Source organism: Hydra viridissima, unplaced genomic scaffold (assembly GCF_058129835.1).
Source record: "Hydra viridissima isolate aposymbiotic clone 2 unplaced genomic scaffold, HvirCarnegie_v1 scaffold_15, whole genome shotgun sequence".
NCBI lineage: Eukaryota > Metazoa > Cnidaria > Hydrozoa > Anthoathecata > Hydridae > Hydra > Hydra viridissima.
The window spans coordinates 10,355,420-10,372,895 of record NW_028324314.1 but is presented as its reverse complement, the minus strand read 5'-3'; the positions used below and the strand labels follow the sequence as shown (position 1 = coordinate 10,372,895).

Below are 17,476 nucleotides of genomic sequence, written 5' to 3'. Positions count from 1 at the left end.
CATTTATTTTATTGATCATTACTCTTTATTTTAGACCCAATCTCCCTCAATTCGGCAACTGGTAATGCAATCTATGGCAGATTGGTATTTAAAAGCTGAAAAGATTGGTGATCAAGTTGATCAGCAAACTCGTTTATCTAGAATTTTGGATGTTGCACAGGATTTAAAGGTAATTTCAATTTTAACAAGTATGTTTGTAAATTTGAATTTTAACAAGTATGTTTGTAAATTTGAATTTTATTTAAATTCAAATTAACAAACACTTAGCTTGACTTTTTTAAAAAAAAAAAAAAAAAAAAAAAAAAGGAAATAATTTAAAAAACCTAAAGAAACCTTTTTAAGTTTTCTTTTTGGTCTTGCGTATTGAAAGAATTCCTAAAATGATCTGAAACTTTTATGACAATTTCAACCGATCAATAATCAGTATATTTAAATAAGCACTTTTATTATTAGGCATTGTCCATTTTACTGAACTCGTCTCCATTCTCATTTGTTATTGATTTGGCTGCCTTAGCATCACGAAGAGAATATTTAAAACTTGATAAGTGGTTGGCTGATAAACTTAGAGAGCACCAGGTTCAATTTGATAGTAACTTTTTGAAGCAGTTTTTAAATTTGACTTTGCTTACTGCATGAGATTTAAATGGTTTTTCTTTATAAAATGATAAAAGTTGTTTTGCTAATTGAGTTATTTTTAAAAATTCCTTTAGGAACCATTTACATTAGCTCTAGTAAACTTTCTCAAACGTCGATGCCCACAACTGCTGGGTTTAAATGACAAAGAACTTCCAAAAGCAGTCCAATTACCACCGGAAACAATTTCTACCACATTATCATGTCTTCATCAATTTGGCAGGTATTCTTTTAGAAACAGCTAATGTGCTTTTTGTTTAGAGTAATAAGGCTGAAACACTTTTTCTTATTTGTTTATTATGAAAATTATGTAAATTATTGTGTATATTTGTTTTACTCTTTTGTCCTATTAGCTGGCACCAATAGATACAGTAAATATCAGATAGATCAAAAATTATATTTTGAGATTTACGGATTTTTTTGAAACTTCTTTGCAAGTCTATTTATACCTTTTAATTGCAGCGGACTTAATGTGGAATTAACAGATACAATTAAAACAATGTTATCAAATCATGGGCCATTAATGAAACCACGGCCTGGCACTTCTGTTCAAAATGTTCTGGTTATGCCTCCTAAACGTGAAGCTGGGTTCAGCTCACCACTAGCAGGAATGAGTCCCTCGCCTATTGGTACTCAGGTAACTTTAATCAGCTTAATACTTTCATTTGGGTTAGGTGGTGTAACATTAGGCTCTAGAGTATATAAAATCTGTTTTTTTTTTGTTTTTTTTTTATGCATTGGTCTGTATAAGTAGACTTAAATAGATTTATTTCTATTTTTTAAATAGTGTATTTCTATTGATAAAAAAAAAAATCAACAGATGCTTCTTTTTATTTTTTATTTAGCCTGATTCTTTTTCTTCTGTGTTTGGGCTATCAAATGCTTTCAACAATACCACCACAAGTGTCAGCCAGTATCAAAGTTTTAATGGATCATCTTTGGGAGGATTTAGTTCTTCTTTTGGAAGTCTAAGTGGTTTATCATCTTCATCTATGCAACAGCATTCTAAATTTAATCTTTTGAGTAGTTCAGTTGATAGAAGTACTTCTGTTCCTAATGGTAGTTCTTTATCTTCAGGCTCTTTATCTTCAATGGCACAAAATCCTTTAATATCTCAATTTACAGGGAATCAATCACCAGGTGTGCTGTTTTGTAAAAATTAATTCTTCTTTCTATCAACGTTTTACACAGATTTTGGTTTAGAGTTTCTATATTGTAATAAGTAGCTGAGTATTACAGTGACTTTTACACACACACACACACACACAAACACACACACACACACACACACCTTAATTACTTAAATGGGGAGCAATTATTTAAGTGATTATAAGGATTTCTCATCTAACTCTTTTTTCAGTCTGTAAATAGACCCCAAACTGCAGCTTAAAACATTTGCAACATCTGCAGGCTTTATTCCTGTGGAAATTAGTTCTTTTATAGCTTTTTTATCAATCATTTTTAACACATTTAGAGAAGTTTAAACAAAAGTTTTAAAAAGCAGAAAGTAGAGAGCAGTGATTGAACCCACTGCTCTCCAATTTTCATAAGCTTAGCTCTAAGATTCATCATAATATCATTCATAGTAGAGCATTTTAAACAAAGTTTCTTATATAGTCAGTCTTATCTTAGAAACCAGACATGATGGAGAAAAGCCAAATACATATATGTAACTAGTGTTCAAAATATCATCTAGATCATCTATTTACATTGTTGATGAAAAATTCTTTTTAGTCACTGTTATTGTTGTTGGTATTTTTGTTAAAATTTTTATTGTTATTTTATTAGCTTCAAGCTCTATGTCACAAAATCCTTTATTATCTCAGTTCACTGGAAACCAGTCACAAAGTATGTAATTTGTCTAATATTACTTACTTTTGAAGATTTATATCTTTATAGTTTTTTTTTATTATTATTAATTTTTTTGATTTGAGGATTTTAAAGAAATCTTTATTTAAATGTTTTAGTTTCAGTACACTTAAATACACTTTTTTTTCTATAGCTATATTAAGGGTATTATTTTACTTCTCATAGTAAAATTTTTTTATATGAAGTATTTAAGTGTATTTGAATTAGGTTTTGGTAATTCCTTTGGTCTTGGTGGTAATTCATTATCAGGAGGTAATGTAACTCCTATTTCATCAATTGGTATAAGTGGAAATGGGCTAGGATCAAGTAGTTTGTCTGAAACATTTTCTGCTGTGGGAAGTGCCTTGAATTCTAAAGCTCAGAGGAGATCAAATTCTACATCTAGTTTGGGAGGAAGTAGTTTCTCAGCATTTACAAACCAAGCTGCCGTATCAAACATAGCTGCGCAAAACAGACAGGCAGATAGGTTAAAACAAGGTTATTAAGTATATTCTTTGGATATTTTTTTACTTTCAAATTTTTTTTCTTTCCAGAAAGTCAAAACAATTATCTATGAAAGCACCACTAAAATCTTAATTTTGATAATGGTTTTAAGTGTGCATTATAAATGATTTTCCTTTAAAAAAAAAGTAATAAAATACTTACAGTTAAACTTTTGGTTGCATTACTTTCAAGCATGTAAATGTTTTGTATTATTTACAATTGTGCACAATTTAGTTTCATTCTATTAACTCTTCTGAAGAACTTTTATTAAAAGCTAACAGAATGAAATGGTTTTATAACCTAGTTTTTAAAAACAGGTGACATTTCAACTGCTGTGCCTGGAATGGATCAAAATTTTTCAAAAGAAGTTGATGATGAAGCTAATAGTTATTTTCAAAGAATTTATAACCAGCCTCCCAACCCTACTATGTCAATTGATGAAGTGTTAGCTATGCTTAAACGCTTTAAGGACTCACCTGAAAAGAAGGAAAGAGAAGTATTTCTGTGTATGCTACGCAACTTGTTTGAGGAATATCGGTTTCTTCCAAAGTACCCTGAGAAGGAACTGTTAATAACTGCTAGTTTATTTGGAGGTTTTATTGAGCAAGGCTTTGTTACGTAAGTATTTTTCATCATATATTTTCAATGTATGTGTAACATTTTTAATATTTACGATTTTTTGGCATAACAAACTAAAAATTCAGCTCAAAAAGTTACAATTATCTTCCTTAAAGTGTTACTTAGGGTCAGGTTGAAAAGTGCTGTTCTCATCATGGAAGGACATTGATGCACTAAATTATAAGTATGAAAAGAGAAAAAAAAATGCTTTAATGGGGCTGTTAATATCTTAAAAACTACCTAAAAGAGCTAGCAATTAGGCATAAAAATATTGCTTGTAGAATTCTAAATCTTCAGTTATAGTCCTTTTAAAGTTGTATAATGGAAGAATCTATAGAAAGGCTCTGGAACGAAGTTTTTACTTCAGGCTCTAGGATTATATCAAATCAAATACTTATTGCTCTAATTCTTTTTTCAAACAGGTATGAGATCTTTGAGTTAAATGTAAAAAAGTAATCTTGGCTTATTTAAAACAGATTTTTTTTATTCTAAATAAAAGAAGAGGGGTCAGTATCATGGAAGGATAAATGGCAGACAAAAAGTACACATGAGAAATAGTCAGTTTAGGTTTTTTTTCACCATCCTTCACCACTTTTTTCCTTGGTCAATCATTTAAAAACATCTGATGATTTATTGAAGGTGCTGTTAAAGTCATTTAAATAATGAGATAATCTTACAAGGTCTTTCAATCTTACAAGGTCTTTCAATCTTACAAATTCTCGTGAGTATAGATGTAAATTCATTCTAGTTTTGAATAAATACGGCATCTATGTTCATCGATGTAATGTTACAGAGTCAATCAGCTGCTTCTGAAAACTGTTTAGCATTTTCAATCACAACTTTAGCTGTCAAAACTGTTTCACCAATTCCATCATGAGGTCCATCATGAAGTGATGTACCTTGCCATAACTCCATGTTAGTATGATATCTTCAGGATAATATGAAAAGGACCAAAAGACATTAGGACCTGAAATGGCCAGCACATCCATCACTCCAGAAATGGAAGGTGAAAACTGATAAATTTATATCCTTGACAATGCTAACAAGTTAGTTGTTGTTTATAAAAGTAACAATTTGACCTTGAATTTTTTCAATTAATATGACTGCCACTGGCAACTTCACTAAATTAAATTCTTCATCAAGTTTTCCATTTTCACTTGTAGTACTTTTATTGAAGCAACAGAGTGCCATGAAAATAATAAAATTTTCATGCCCAAAATAAGTGCTCTAGATCTCATGGAGTTGCTTATTTTTGCAATTTTTTAAAAAATCAAAAAAATAAGCAATTCCATGAAATCTAGAGCACTTATTTTAGTTTCCTCATCTTTAAAATTGGCTTTTAACCTTTTTAGTTCTAAAAACTGGCAGTAAATGCTGTATTTATGCATTCTCATTTTGCTTCCATCAACCATTTGATAAAAGAATTGTGGCATTTTTGGCAGTAGCTTTTTCTCAACACTTTTGAAGGTTGCCCAATGGTAATAAAGTAAAGATTCAATTTTTTATAGTTTCTGACACATCTGATATTACAGTTTTTCCTGTACATTTTAACTTATCTCCTTCCATGTGCACAAAGGGCTATACAGAGCATACACCAAGTTCCACAAGATTCAATAGTTTAGCTGGCAGATTTTCCTTGAATATTTTTTTTCGGTGAAATAGCTCTTTATTGCCTATAACAAAAATTGACAATTTTCACAGGATTCTCATCAGCAATCATCTGCTAGTGTTTTACTCTGCATAAACAGTAATTTTCAGCATTGATAACCTTATAATTGATGATAAGTGATGTGTCTGTTACACTCTTTGTTGTATAAATAGACAAGATCTCTATATGTAAAAGTCAAGTAGTGCTTTTAATTCTTTTATCTGGTTGCTATAAGTTTTTCTTTGTTTGCCTTAACCAATTATGGTCAGTTTTTAAAGACAGGATTCTAGGATCAGAAATAATGTTTTGTTTTTTGTGACAAATTTTGCATAGGAGTAAATATGATTTTAACTTTTGTAGTGAACTTAATTTTAGCATAGTTTGTTTTATTTTGCTACTGAATGACCCAGCACGTGAGATGTTTCAATTTATATCCCAAGAAGTTAAGTGTTTATCAACAAACATGTAAGGAAAATGTAAGAAACTGATGTAAGACTGCTAGATAAAAGAATTGAGTCATGAATGGGATATGACTGAAGGGATGATGAAGAAGAAATAAAAATCTATATATATTTCAACCATAAGTGGTTCTTTCCCTCTCTTTCCTTTTTAAGGTATTTATTATTATTATTCTCCTTCAGTCTTCACAAATTTACTTCTGTCTTAGTGAATCAGGTATTGCTATATTGCATCAGCTGTTCTGGCCTAAAAGTAAACAAGAAATAGAAAATCCTAGTTCATAAAAATATCATAAAAAATAGCTGTATAGAGAATTTGTCATAGAAGGACATAGAACTCAACCTCCTTATTAAAAGTTTATAACGGAAGACAAGATCTGCCATGAAATCTTGATCAAGACAAGTCTGTCAAAACCTAATATTTAGGAAAATTTTTGAAAAATAATACTAAAATGGCCCATATGAGAAAACCTTTTACTCAAAATTTCTTAAAGAAGGATTCATATTTTCCTAAAAAACAATTTATATTTCTATTTTTGTCAATAAGGCTAAGAAAATCCAAACTGTTTTCACAAACACTCCACTTTGGTCTTCTTTAAAATACAGGGAAATGTTTTAAAATTTTTAGATTTATTCTAGATTTTCCACATTACATTTTTTCTGAATTGAAAAAAAGATAAATCTCATTGTTTTAAGAAATGTTGTAACAAAATGATTATGGTTAGTTTTTAAATGTACCCTTAATGAACTTGAGTGTTTAATACGAAAGGTGTTTTGTACTTTAATTGTTTTTAGGTATATGGGACTTGGTATTGCCTTGCGTCATGTCCTAGATGCTCTTCGTTATCCACCTGGTACAAAAATGTTTATGTTTGGTACAGCCGCACTTGATAGATTCAAATCACGGTATTGCCATAAACAATATGAAATTTATATTTAGATCAAATTTTCTTTTTTTTCTCTCTCTCAGAAGTCAAAGGTTCAACTTTTTTCTTTAGGCTAAAAGATTATCCTCATTATTGTCAACATCTAGCATCAATACCTCATTATAAAGAATTTCCACCTAATTTAGTTGAATACATTGCATTTGGACAGCGACATCTAGAACCTCCAAATTCTGTGATTAATCGAACCAGCATGGTACAACTGTTATACTTTAGCTTTTAATTTTTTTCTATAATTTTTACCTATTTTTAATTTTACTACATTTCTTTTGTTTCTTTTTATTGTTATATATAGTTTTTAATATATATGTTATTGTATAAATCTTTATAATATATTCTGTTGTATATTTCTTTTTAATATACTGTCTTATATTTCTTTGTAATATATTCTGTTGTATGTTTTTTACTTTTTCTTTCTATTACATTCAAATCAAGTAAACTTACAACAGTTTGTAACAAACCCTATATTTTTAGAAAGTTTTTAATCTTGGTTAATCTTTTTGACTTTTGACCATTAAAAGATTATTCATTTCTAGACTAACTCTCCTAATTTTGGATTTATTGGAATACAAGGCCCTAACAGGGGAGGTTTAAGTACACCTACTGATTCAGCTACTCCTCCTCCTCTTCCTCAACCGTCAATTCCAGTTTCTGTATCAAAAACCAGTACTGTTACTACAGGTTTTAATTTATTTTTTAACTTATTATTATGTAAATAACATTTTTTGAATGTTTTTTACATGCGCTATTGAATGAACCAAGAAAACAACTTTTTTTTTATCAATCTTCAGTTAGGTATAGCACCTTGGCTAAATATAGTAGAAAATATCACAAATTTGATAAAATTTGTGTTTCTAACCTGCTTAAGCCCTGTTTATTGTTTCACTAGAATAGTACAAAACTAACATCAGACACTATATCTGTACCAAACATTGGTGAAATGTTGTATCAGTGTATTTATGATATAATTAAAAGCAGACTATTCCTGGAATTTCCTCTAAAGGAGGGAGGCTGTAAACTGTATATAGCTTCACAAAAAGTTGTACTCCATTCACTGTATCTATTGTGGATCTAGAATCTTTCCTGTTCCATTGCAGCAAATCTGTGCTTCACTGATAAGGGAGGATTCCCATGGAACCAACAAGTTATGAATGAAACAAATCAGTTAATACAAAAAGCAAATGAATGAAGCATACACACACATACAGGCTTGGTCGATCGCTCTCTAACCTTGACCACGCACAAAGTATTTATTTGCGACAGCTTGGCCACGGCTCTTAAGATATTTTGAGAACGTTTCAAAATCATCTATGAAGCCGTGGACAAGTTGTTGCAACTAAATATTGTATGCGTGGTCAAGATTATATTCATTTGAAGTAAAAGTTGCTCCTCAATCAAACTTGATAAAAATTTAACAAAGAAGTCTTTTATAAATGTAAAAGCAGTTTGTTTTTCCTAATCATATTGTAATAATAGTTGTTAATACCCAATCATATTGTGATAATACCCAATTGTATTGTGAGAACTGCTATTAATAGCCAATCACAGTGTGATAATATTTTAGCTCATCAAGTTAAACCTCATTACAAAAAGGAATGTTGTAAATTTAGGAATGTTGTAAAAGAGGTATATTTAATAAGCAATCTTTGTGCAATTATAATTGTAAAATATTTAAAATTTTGTATTAAGGTATTGTTTGGTTTGTTTGGTTGTATAAACCAGTATCTTTGCTTTAATAGATAATCTTCAATAACATGAACTATTCCATTCCAAATCACCAAGTCATGAATGTGACATTTTATTACTTTTTGTTGATGTGTTTTATTACTTTCTGTTGATGCAAATCTTTTTTTCTTCAATTTTTTTTTTATCTTTGTTAATAATTTTCTATAGGTTCCAATATAGTCACTGCAGTTACAACTGTTTCTACAACAACTGCACCTTCAAAAGAGGTATGCATAATTTTAAGAAAATTAACATGTAAATTAGCATTGTTTCCTTTCTTTCAAATATTTTTGTGGTTTTTTAGCCATCAATTGCAATAACAACCAATATTGATACTCTTCTTGATGCAACTCAAAGTGGAATGGTTCAACCTGGAGAAGTCATTCAAGATAAAGTACATTTCATCTTTAACAATATCTCTGCTCAGAACATCAAGCAGAAGGTAAATGTTTTCAAAAACTCTTAATACTATATATATATATAAACAGAGAGGAATAGTTTATGATCATTTTTGTTTCTTGATAAAATGATGCTTATCATTTTTAGTAAAGTATTTACAGTCTATAAAGTTTGTTGATTATTAACTTGTATGCAATATCTTTTTGAGCTAAAGAAATGTTCTTTTTACATAAACTTAAATATATAATGAAATGGTGAATAGTTTAATAAACACATCGACATTTAAAAAGTGTTTAATTTAGGGTGTTAAATTTATATGTGCATCTTTTCTTTAACAGGCCACAGATTTGAAGCAAACTATGCAACCTGAATTTAATCCATGGTTGGCACAATACCTTGTTATGAAAAGAGTTAGCATTGAACCTAACTTCCATTCACTGTATTCAGAGTTCTTACAAGCACTGTCAGTGGCTGAGCTTAGTCAAATGGTGCTTGATGAAACTTATAGAAATATAAAGGTCAATTTTAATTAAGTTTTCAAATGTTTGGAATTATATAATGATAAAATATTTGTTAGTATGTGTATTCTCTCATCACCTTCTGCTGCAAATGAAAATGATTAATACACTGTTATTGTGATTACTACAAAAAAAAACAAAAAATTTTAAGTTTTTTTACTGTTGAAGAACAAATAAAATAATGTAGTTTTTCTCAGACTCTCCTTAAACTGATTATTCATCTGACCTTAACTAATCATATCAGATGCTACTTATAATGTTTGTTGTAGTTTTTCTTTTAAATTTAGTAATTGTTTTCTATATGTATTTCAAATGCTTCTTGTTTTTTAGGTGTTACTACGTTCAGATAAAGGCCCTGCAAACTTTTCTGATCGCTCTTTGTTAAAAAATCTTGGACATTGGCTAGGAATTCAAACATTAGGAAATAACAAACCAATCTTATTTAAGGTTTGTTTTTTTTTTAGTTCCTAATTTTTTATCTCTTAATTTCTTCATAGCATATTTCAGATTTAATGACTTTTAATTTGTTTTCAAACCCATAAGTTTTTTTTTTTTATTTTTTTAGGATTTAGAAATCAAGTCTTTGCTTATTGAAGCATTCTTTAAAGGACAACAGGTATGTTATATTAAAATGTATCATCAGATAGATTTTATTAGTTTTGAGGTTTTATTGAAGTATATAGAAATTATTGTTCTGTTTTAGATGACAGAATAATGATATCAATAAAAGCTCTAGTGCAATTACAATAATTAAGTATTGCAATCAGAATTAATAAAATAAATGTTACATCTGTAGTTTCTGAATTGTATTAGGAGCTTCTATATGTGGTACCATTTGTTGCAAAAATCTTAGAAGCATGTGCCAAAAGCAAGGTAACTTTCTTATTCTGAAAAAATGATAGGTTACAAAGTTAATTAAACCAGTGCATAACATGTTTTGGTAAAATTGGTTTTGTTTGTTGTTCGCTTATTCTTAACAAAAAATTTTGTTTTTCAGATTTTTAAGCCTTACAATCCATGGTTAATGGGAGCAATGTCTGTTATGGCTGAATTACATCAAATGCCTGATTTGAAGTTAAACCTTAAATTTGAAGTTGAAGTACTCTGTAATACATTATCTCTTGATCTTCAGGTTAACATTTTATTTTTTCTGATGTAATTATTTTAAACAATGACTAATGTTATATTGCTTTTGTTGTGATTTTTTTTAAATGACTAATATTTTACTATTTCTGATGTGATTTTTTTTAACATCATGAATGGCATCAGAAATACTTATGATTATCAAATGCTTCTATTTTTAATTATTGTAACAACAAAAAATTTCTTTAAAAGAACTATATATAGAAAATATGAAGGCACCAGAAAAGAAATGTTTTTCTATAAATGTAGGCAAGAGTCCTTGCCTTAATGTTAAACTTCATTTTTATCATGAAAATTAATGTTAATTGTAATCTGAGAATTGAGATAAAAGTTTTTAATGCCAAAAGTAAAATGCAGAATTAAAATTGATTAAAATGTTTTTTTTAGGAGATAAAACCAAGTGAGCTATTGAAAAATCCTGACATATTAAATAAGTTGGATCATCAACTCATACCTGCAGAAAAAGAAAAAGGTATGGCAATTTTATTCTCATTTTAAATTGAATAATCTTGTCATTGTTGTGATCATTATTTAATGATATCTTTTTATCTTTACTATATTTTCTTCTTAGTGTTTTTCATATCTATATAAGATTTACTCTTTTTTTAATCAAATAGCTCAAAATACTGATTCATCTGTACCAGTGATAGGGCCTCCTGCACCTATGTTTGCTTACAATGATATCATTATTGGTGCATTAGCATGGTTGGGACCCCATACACAAGTTAATCCAAATGTGTGTAAAATCTAGTAATTTCATTTGTTTTTGGTTTGCTTTGTTTTTTTATTAAAATATTTAACTGTTTTTTTTTTGTTTTTTTTTTTCAATATCTTTACATTTTTCTCTTTTTAACCATCAGATTGTTTTGTTCCAACAATACCCCCATCTAAAGCAATGCATACGACCTGCAGTTGAAAGAGCTGTACAAGATCTATTGTTCCCTGTGGTTGAACGCTCTATCAAACTTTGTCTCACTACTGCAGAAATGATTGTCAAAAAGGTACACTTGTGGGTGTTATAAGGGAGATTAAATAGATTGAAAAAAATATTTGTTTCAATTTAATTGATTTTTGTGTTATAGGATTTCTCTCTGGACCCTGAAGAAACACGAATGCGAACAGCTGCACATCACATGGTTCGTAATCTTACAGCTGGTATGGCTATGATAACTTGTCGAGAGCCTCTGCTTGCTAGTTTGATAAATAATATCAAAAACAACTTGCTAACTACATTTAGAGTAAGTCTTTGATTATAATGGAAATGACTAGATATGTCTCTCTTGAAATATGTTTACAAAGACCATTAAAAACATAGAAACAATACTTTGTGATTTAAAAATAATTTAATAATAAATTTCTTAGAGTGCAAATCCACAGCAAAAAGATCAACTAGAACAAGCTGCTCAAATTGTTGCTAATGACAACTTGGAATTATGTTGTGTCTTTATACAAAAAACAGCTGTTGAAAGAGCTCTCCATGAAACTGATAAAAGACTGTCAACTGTAATAAGTTTTCATCAATAATTAATTTCTAAAAGTTCTATTAATAGCAAGTTTCATTTAAACATGATGAAAATAAATATGATAAATATGTTGGGATATGTTTATATTTAATAGATTATACTTAAATTCTCTTTCTTTTTTATAAAAATTGTAGGAGTATGAATTGCGCAAACATGCTCGCTCTGAAAATAGGCGCTACTGTGATCCTTTTGTTCTGACTTACCAAGCAGAAAGAATGCCTGAACAAATAAGACTAAAAGTAATATTGTAATTTGTATTGCTTTTCTTATATTTTGTATTGCTTTTCTCATATTTTGTCTGCTGTATAAATCAAAAGAATTTTTGTTTAAATTTATTGATTTGTTTAAGGTGGGGGGTGTTACTGCAGGTCAAATGACAGTTTATGAGGAGTTTGCAAGATCTATTCCTGGCTTTCTTCCACCTCAAAGTGGATCTCTTATTGAACCCTTTCCTAAACCAATTCCTGAAACACAACCAACTTTGTTACCACCATCTGATGTTCATGTTAGTGATACTCATAAGGTAACTTCTTTTTTAGTTGTGCACATGTTTCTTTTGATGAATTTGTTTTTAAAAAAATTCTTTTATTTTTAATAAATCGAAACTTTTTATTCTTTTAGTCCTACATGCCAGATGATGTCGTACATATTCTTGGGAAATGCGCAGCTGAGATTGAACAGCACATTCATCATATGGAACAACAAGCTCAGCAGCTAATGGTTAACCATGCTTCCCAACATCTTGCTCAACTTCATAATCTACTTGATATGGTTGTTAATGCTCGTGTAACAAGAGATAACCTTTCATCACTAAGACTTATACGAAAAGTAATCTTTTTATGTTTTTGGTTTGTATTTATAATAGTCATTTTATACTAATATTCTAATGCAGAATATTAGTTCAAATTATCTTGAAATTACTTTCAACAAATGATAATTTTCATGTTGTGAACAGCTGTCAAGGTATTGTTTATTATTTTATGAGTTAACTTGAGTTGCTAGTTATAAAAGGTTTATTTTAATTCCTCATAAAATTTTATATCAGTATTTCATTTAAATTTACAGGCAGTAGAAGGAGTTCTTGAAACAATGCTTCCTAATGATACTGAAATGGCTCTCCGTTATAAAGATTGTCATTTAATTGTACTTCGTGGCTTTCAAGATCCTCGTGGTTATGGTCCTTTATGGACAGCAAGGCAAGTACTCAAAGTTCTTGCTGACCTTCCTCCTGAAGTAAGATTCAATTTTGAAGGAATAGATATCCTTTGTCGTGCACATTTAATTACAATGAGAGAGTTTGATGGAATGTTGGCACAGGTGACATTTTTAAATTTTAAAATCTTTTTCATTTTTTTTTGCTAAAGTATAAAATAACTAGCTTATAGAGCAGCTCCTTGTTTAAAAGATAACTCAGCTTGATAAATAAACACAATGAAAACAAAGCAAATTTCCTTTAGTGGATTGAAGGAGGTCATTGTATGCCTGCTCTGCAATTGGCTGTACAACTATGTAGACTATATTTGATTGAGGAAAAACATCGTCAGATTGTAACAGAAAATGACTTCTCTACAACTCTTGAAGCTATAGCCAGAGCTTACCAAAACCGACAAAACCCAGAAGGGTAAATTAACTGTTTTTTTTTTAGTTTTTATTTGATAGGGTATTACCATAGGTTTGGAAATCTTTTTTTTTTTTAAAGTTTAAATAAGAAATTAAAGATTTTGGTTCCTTTTCTGTGTTTTTTTTTTTTTTTTTTTTTTTAAAAAAAAAAAAACAGTTTGATAATTTCAAAATTCTTTGTCAGGCTTTCTTCTCTACTTGAAGGGATTCATGCTAACCAAGCTGTTAGCAGCTCAGCTGGTAGTGTTTTATTTGGTGGTCGGGCACCAGGCTCAGCAATTCATGGCTATGCACATGATTTTGATGATATATCTGGTCTTCATGAAAAGGTATAATAAAAACCTTAAAAAGTTATAAATAAAGTATTTAATATTGCACAATATAGTAAGTATGTTAAGTATGTTAATATTATACATTACTTAGTAACAACTTGCCAAATGATTATGTTTTGTATAATTATTTATACAGATTAAAGAATAATATTGTTTCAGCTAAATGCTTATTATTATTATCACAGTTTGTTATTATTGTCTGTTATCATCATCATCATGATTATTATTATTATTATTATTATTATTATTATTATTATTATTATTATTATTATTATTATTATTATTATTATTATTATTATTATTATTATTATTAGTATTAGTATTATTAACAATTTGTTCATGGTTGAAAATTTTATAATCAGGTTGAGTATCTTCTTCGAGAATGGGTTCGCCTTTATCACCATCAAAGTGCTGGCCGATATAGTGAAAAAGCTTTTCAAGCATTTGTTCCTCAACTGCATCAATATGGTATTCTCAAGACAGATGATCTCATCACTCGTTTTTTCAAATACTGTACTGAAATTTGTGTTGATCTGACCTACAGAGCACTACAAGATTATGTAATTTATAATTTTTAATTTCAGTGAGCCTAATTTTATCGAGTCTGTATTCTCTTTTTGCTCACTCAAGATTAAACCCTAATGATATAATTTATGGCATGCAAAATAATAATTTACTTTGTGTTTGCACTCTTTGTGTTTGTAGATTTAAATTTGAAATTAAAATATTTAGATTTAAATTTGAAATATTTGAAGAAACTAAAGATCTTAGGTTTACACTTTTCTATATACTAATAGATAAAACAAATATTTGTTGGATGTTCATCCTGCAGTTTTGTGAGCAATATGTTCACATTATATTAGGTATATCTTTTTGTATAGGCAGATTTAGGAAGGGTCAGAGTGGTCATTCAAATTTCCTAGAAGCTCCTTAGCAGCACTAATAAGACATTCTCAGTGTTATCAAAAATTAGTTAATGTTAGTGTGAATTCAAGTAGCTGGAAAGCTTAAATGGGTATCCCAGACAACAGGTGCACTACACTCCTGCAGAATAATCAATGAGAGACAGTACTAAGACAACCATGTAACAGTCTCTACTAAACAAGTCATGAAAAATAGACCAGTAACTTTCATCCTGTGTGTGTGAACATCAGGGAATGACAATGATTTTTAAAAAGACATAAGCTTCATCAGATAATTAGGAGTTTTCATATTTACTTCAAACCTTAAAGGTAGAGTTGAATGTTGTAGTTCCAGTGGTCCTACCTTGTTGAAGAGTCTACAGGAGAAGGTTTCTACCTAGCAACTCAAAAAGTGAAAAATGTTGTAGAATTCTTGGCTTCTGAAAAATTAAATTCTGGTTAAATTAATTTTAAAGAAATTCATTAAGGTGGATAATATTCAAATAGAAATAGGATAAGAAACCATAGTCATACATATGACAGTCAAGAATCTGGCAAATCAAAGCAACATAACATCAAATAGTTTAGAATAATACTACCACAAAACTTTTTTCTTTCCTACATTTGACAAACTGGTTTTGGCATTAAAACAGAAATTTGTCAAGTTTAATTCCATTAGCCTGTATAAAGTACTTCAATGGATAAAAGTTTGGCTTTAAAGATTAATTGATTTTTCATTGTTTTGCCTTCATTAGGAAGTTTCAATATATCATGTATTTGACAATTGCAGTCATAATAAATTTTGTTTTATGATGCATATATGCATATTTGTATTTAATGATGATAACAAAAACCTTTTGTAATTTGCAAAATAAGAAAATTTTGGATAGGGAAATCCTTTTTATTTATCCAAAAGAAAGAACTGGTTGAAATTATTTCTAAAAAAGTCAGTGAAGTAATTGTAGATGAATAAGGCTTCTGGTTATTTCAGCTTATCAGTAGACTCAACACCAGTTAAGTGTTTTTCTTCGTAGTAGTAGTAGAAATTAAATTTTTATGATTTTCTCAGGGTGGACATAATTGCTTTCAAGCAGCTAACCTTCCAATAGTTTTAGGCTGTATCTCCCATCTCTTATTTTGTATACATTCATGTATCTCTGTACATAGTTATATGTGCTCCTAAAGTGCAGAAATCATATTGATCATCTTTATTTCATGTTTTGTATTCCTTAGGCTCAAAGTCCAACACAAGCACGTACGAAATGCTTTCCTACAATTGATGCTTACTGTCGTTTGATTGCACTTTTGGTGAAACATTCTGGAGATAATGCAAACAGTGTAACAAAAATTAACCTCTTGAATAGGGTCAGTTAATTTTTTTTTTTGTTTTTTTTTTTTGTCTATACTTGCCTTTTGTTTGTTAATTTGTTTTTTATTTTAATTTTATTTTTTCTCATAAAGATGATATAATTAACAGGTCTCTAAAATTCATTGTTTTAGGTTTTGGGTATCATAGGAACAGTGATCATTAAGGATCATGAGTATCGCCAGGCCGAATTTCATCAGTTAGCTTATCATAGAATGTTTGTGATGTTGCTGTTAGAGTTAAATGCACCTGAGCCTGTTTTGGAGGCAATTAATTTTCAGATTCTCTCGTGTTTCGCAAACGTGTTTCACGATTTGCGACCATCTAAAGCTCCTGGGTTTTCATACTCGTGGTTGGAGTTAATTGCACACAGAACATTAATGTCAAAACTTTTACTAAACTCTCCACAACAGAAAGTATGTTCGCTTGTTGATGGTTTTTTTTTTTTTCCTTTTATTATTACATATGCACGTCTTGCACGTCGTATGCTTCTACATATATTAATACACATTTTCCTTTTATTATTACATTATTATTACATATCATGCACGTCTTCACTTTTTATTCCTGTTTTACGTTTTTAAAACCTGTTTAATCATGATAGGGTTGGAGTTTATATCACCAATTACTGATTGATCTCTTTCAATTTTTATCGCCATTCCTTCGAAATGTTGAACTTGCTAAACAGACCTATCTGATTTATAAGGTAACAATTTCTTGAAAAGATATTCACAAATACCTTCTTATTATACCTTTATTTCTACTATATATATTTTACTTGTATTTTAACTAACTTTTTTACTTAGGGTACATTGCGTGTTCTTCTTGTGTTGCTTCATGATTTTCCAGAGTTCCTCTGTGACTACCATTTTAGTTTTTGCGATGTGATTCCGCCAAACTGTATTCAAATGCGTAATTTAATACTTAGCGCATTCCCACGAAATATGCGTTTGCCTGATCCGTTCACACCAAACTTAAAAGTATTTATTTCTTATTCGTTCCACTTTATCAAAATATTTGTTTTTTTTTTTAATTTTTGTCCTTTTTTTTCATTTGTTTTATGTTTTACATTTGTCTTAAAGGTTGATTTACTAAATGATATTGCTCACCCACCACGAATTCTAACCAACTTCGCTCAAGCTATCCAACCAGGGAATTTCAAAAGAGATCTCGACTCTTATTTGAAGACTCGCGCTCCGGTGACCTTTTTATCTGAATTAAGAAGTCACTTACAGGTAGGCATAATAGTTCAATTGGTCCCAATAATTCGAAGAGCTACTATATTTATGATTTTA

At 29.5% G+C, this 17,476-nt stretch overlaps 1 protein-coding gene across 1 annotated transcript in view; it reads left to right on the top strand.

The window, feature by feature from the left end:
* The window catches only part of LOC145193203 (CCR4-NOT transcription complex subunit 1-like), a 30,951-nt gene that overhangs the window by 12,252 nt on the left and 1,223 nt on the right, over positions 1 to 17,476 (top strand). The window contains exons 16-50 of the mRNA XM_090072638.1: positions 35 to 169; positions 454 to 576; positions 711 to 856; positions 1,096 to 1,270; positions 1,479 to 1,773; positions 2,422 to 2,481; positions 2,710 to 2,979; positions 3,303 to 3,603; positions 6,505 to 6,615; positions 6,708 to 6,849; positions 7,190 to 7,334; positions 8,547 to 8,605; positions 8,683 to 8,820; positions 9,116 to 9,295; positions 9,626 to 9,742; positions 9,861 to 9,911; positions 10,109 to 10,168; positions 10,293 to 10,427; positions 10,826 to 10,910; positions 11,056 to 11,174; positions 11,299 to 11,439; positions 11,521 to 11,676; positions 11,801 to 11,941; positions 12,096 to 12,200; positions 12,311 to 12,484; positions 12,583 to 12,789; positions 13,027 to 13,278; positions 13,419 to 13,582; positions 13,766 to 13,910; positions 14,276 to 14,473; positions 16,049 to 16,180; positions 16,316 to 16,597; positions 16,786 to 16,887; positions 16,988 to 17,161; positions 17,264 to 17,416. Coding sequence (XP_089928764.1) covers positions 35 to 169; positions 454 to 576; positions 711 to 856; positions 1,096 to 1,270; positions 1,479 to 1,773; positions 2,422 to 2,481; positions 2,710 to 2,979; positions 3,303 to 3,603; positions 6,505 to 6,615; positions 6,708 to 6,849; positions 7,190 to 7,334; positions 8,547 to 8,605; positions 8,683 to 8,820; positions 9,116 to 9,295; positions 9,626 to 9,742; positions 9,861 to 9,911; positions 10,109 to 10,168; positions 10,293 to 10,427; positions 10,826 to 10,910; positions 11,056 to 11,174; positions 11,299 to 11,439; positions 11,521 to 11,676; positions 11,801 to 11,941; positions 12,096 to 12,200; positions 12,311 to 12,484; positions 12,583 to 12,789; positions 13,027 to 13,278; positions 13,419 to 13,582; positions 13,766 to 13,910; positions 14,276 to 14,473; positions 16,049 to 16,180; positions 16,316 to 16,597; positions 16,786 to 16,887; positions 16,988 to 17,161; positions 17,264 to 17,416 — 5,373 coding nt within the window. The remainder of the gene's footprint in view (positions 1 to 34; positions 170 to 453; positions 577 to 710; positions 857 to 1,095; positions 1,271 to 1,478; positions 1,774 to 2,421; positions 2,482 to 2,709; positions 2,980 to 3,302; positions 3,604 to 6,504; positions 6,616 to 6,707; positions 6,850 to 7,189; positions 7,335 to 8,546; positions 8,606 to 8,682; positions 8,821 to 9,115; positions 9,296 to 9,625; positions 9,743 to 9,860; positions 9,912 to 10,108; positions 10,169 to 10,292; positions 10,428 to 10,825; positions 10,911 to 11,055; positions 11,175 to 11,298; positions 11,440 to 11,520; positions 11,677 to 11,800; positions 11,942 to 12,095; positions 12,201 to 12,310; positions 12,485 to 12,582; positions 12,790 to 13,026; positions 13,279 to 13,418; positions 13,583 to 13,765; positions 13,911 to 14,275; positions 14,474 to 16,048; positions 16,181 to 16,315; positions 16,598 to 16,785; positions 16,888 to 16,987; positions 17,162 to 17,263; positions 17,417 to 17,476) is intronic.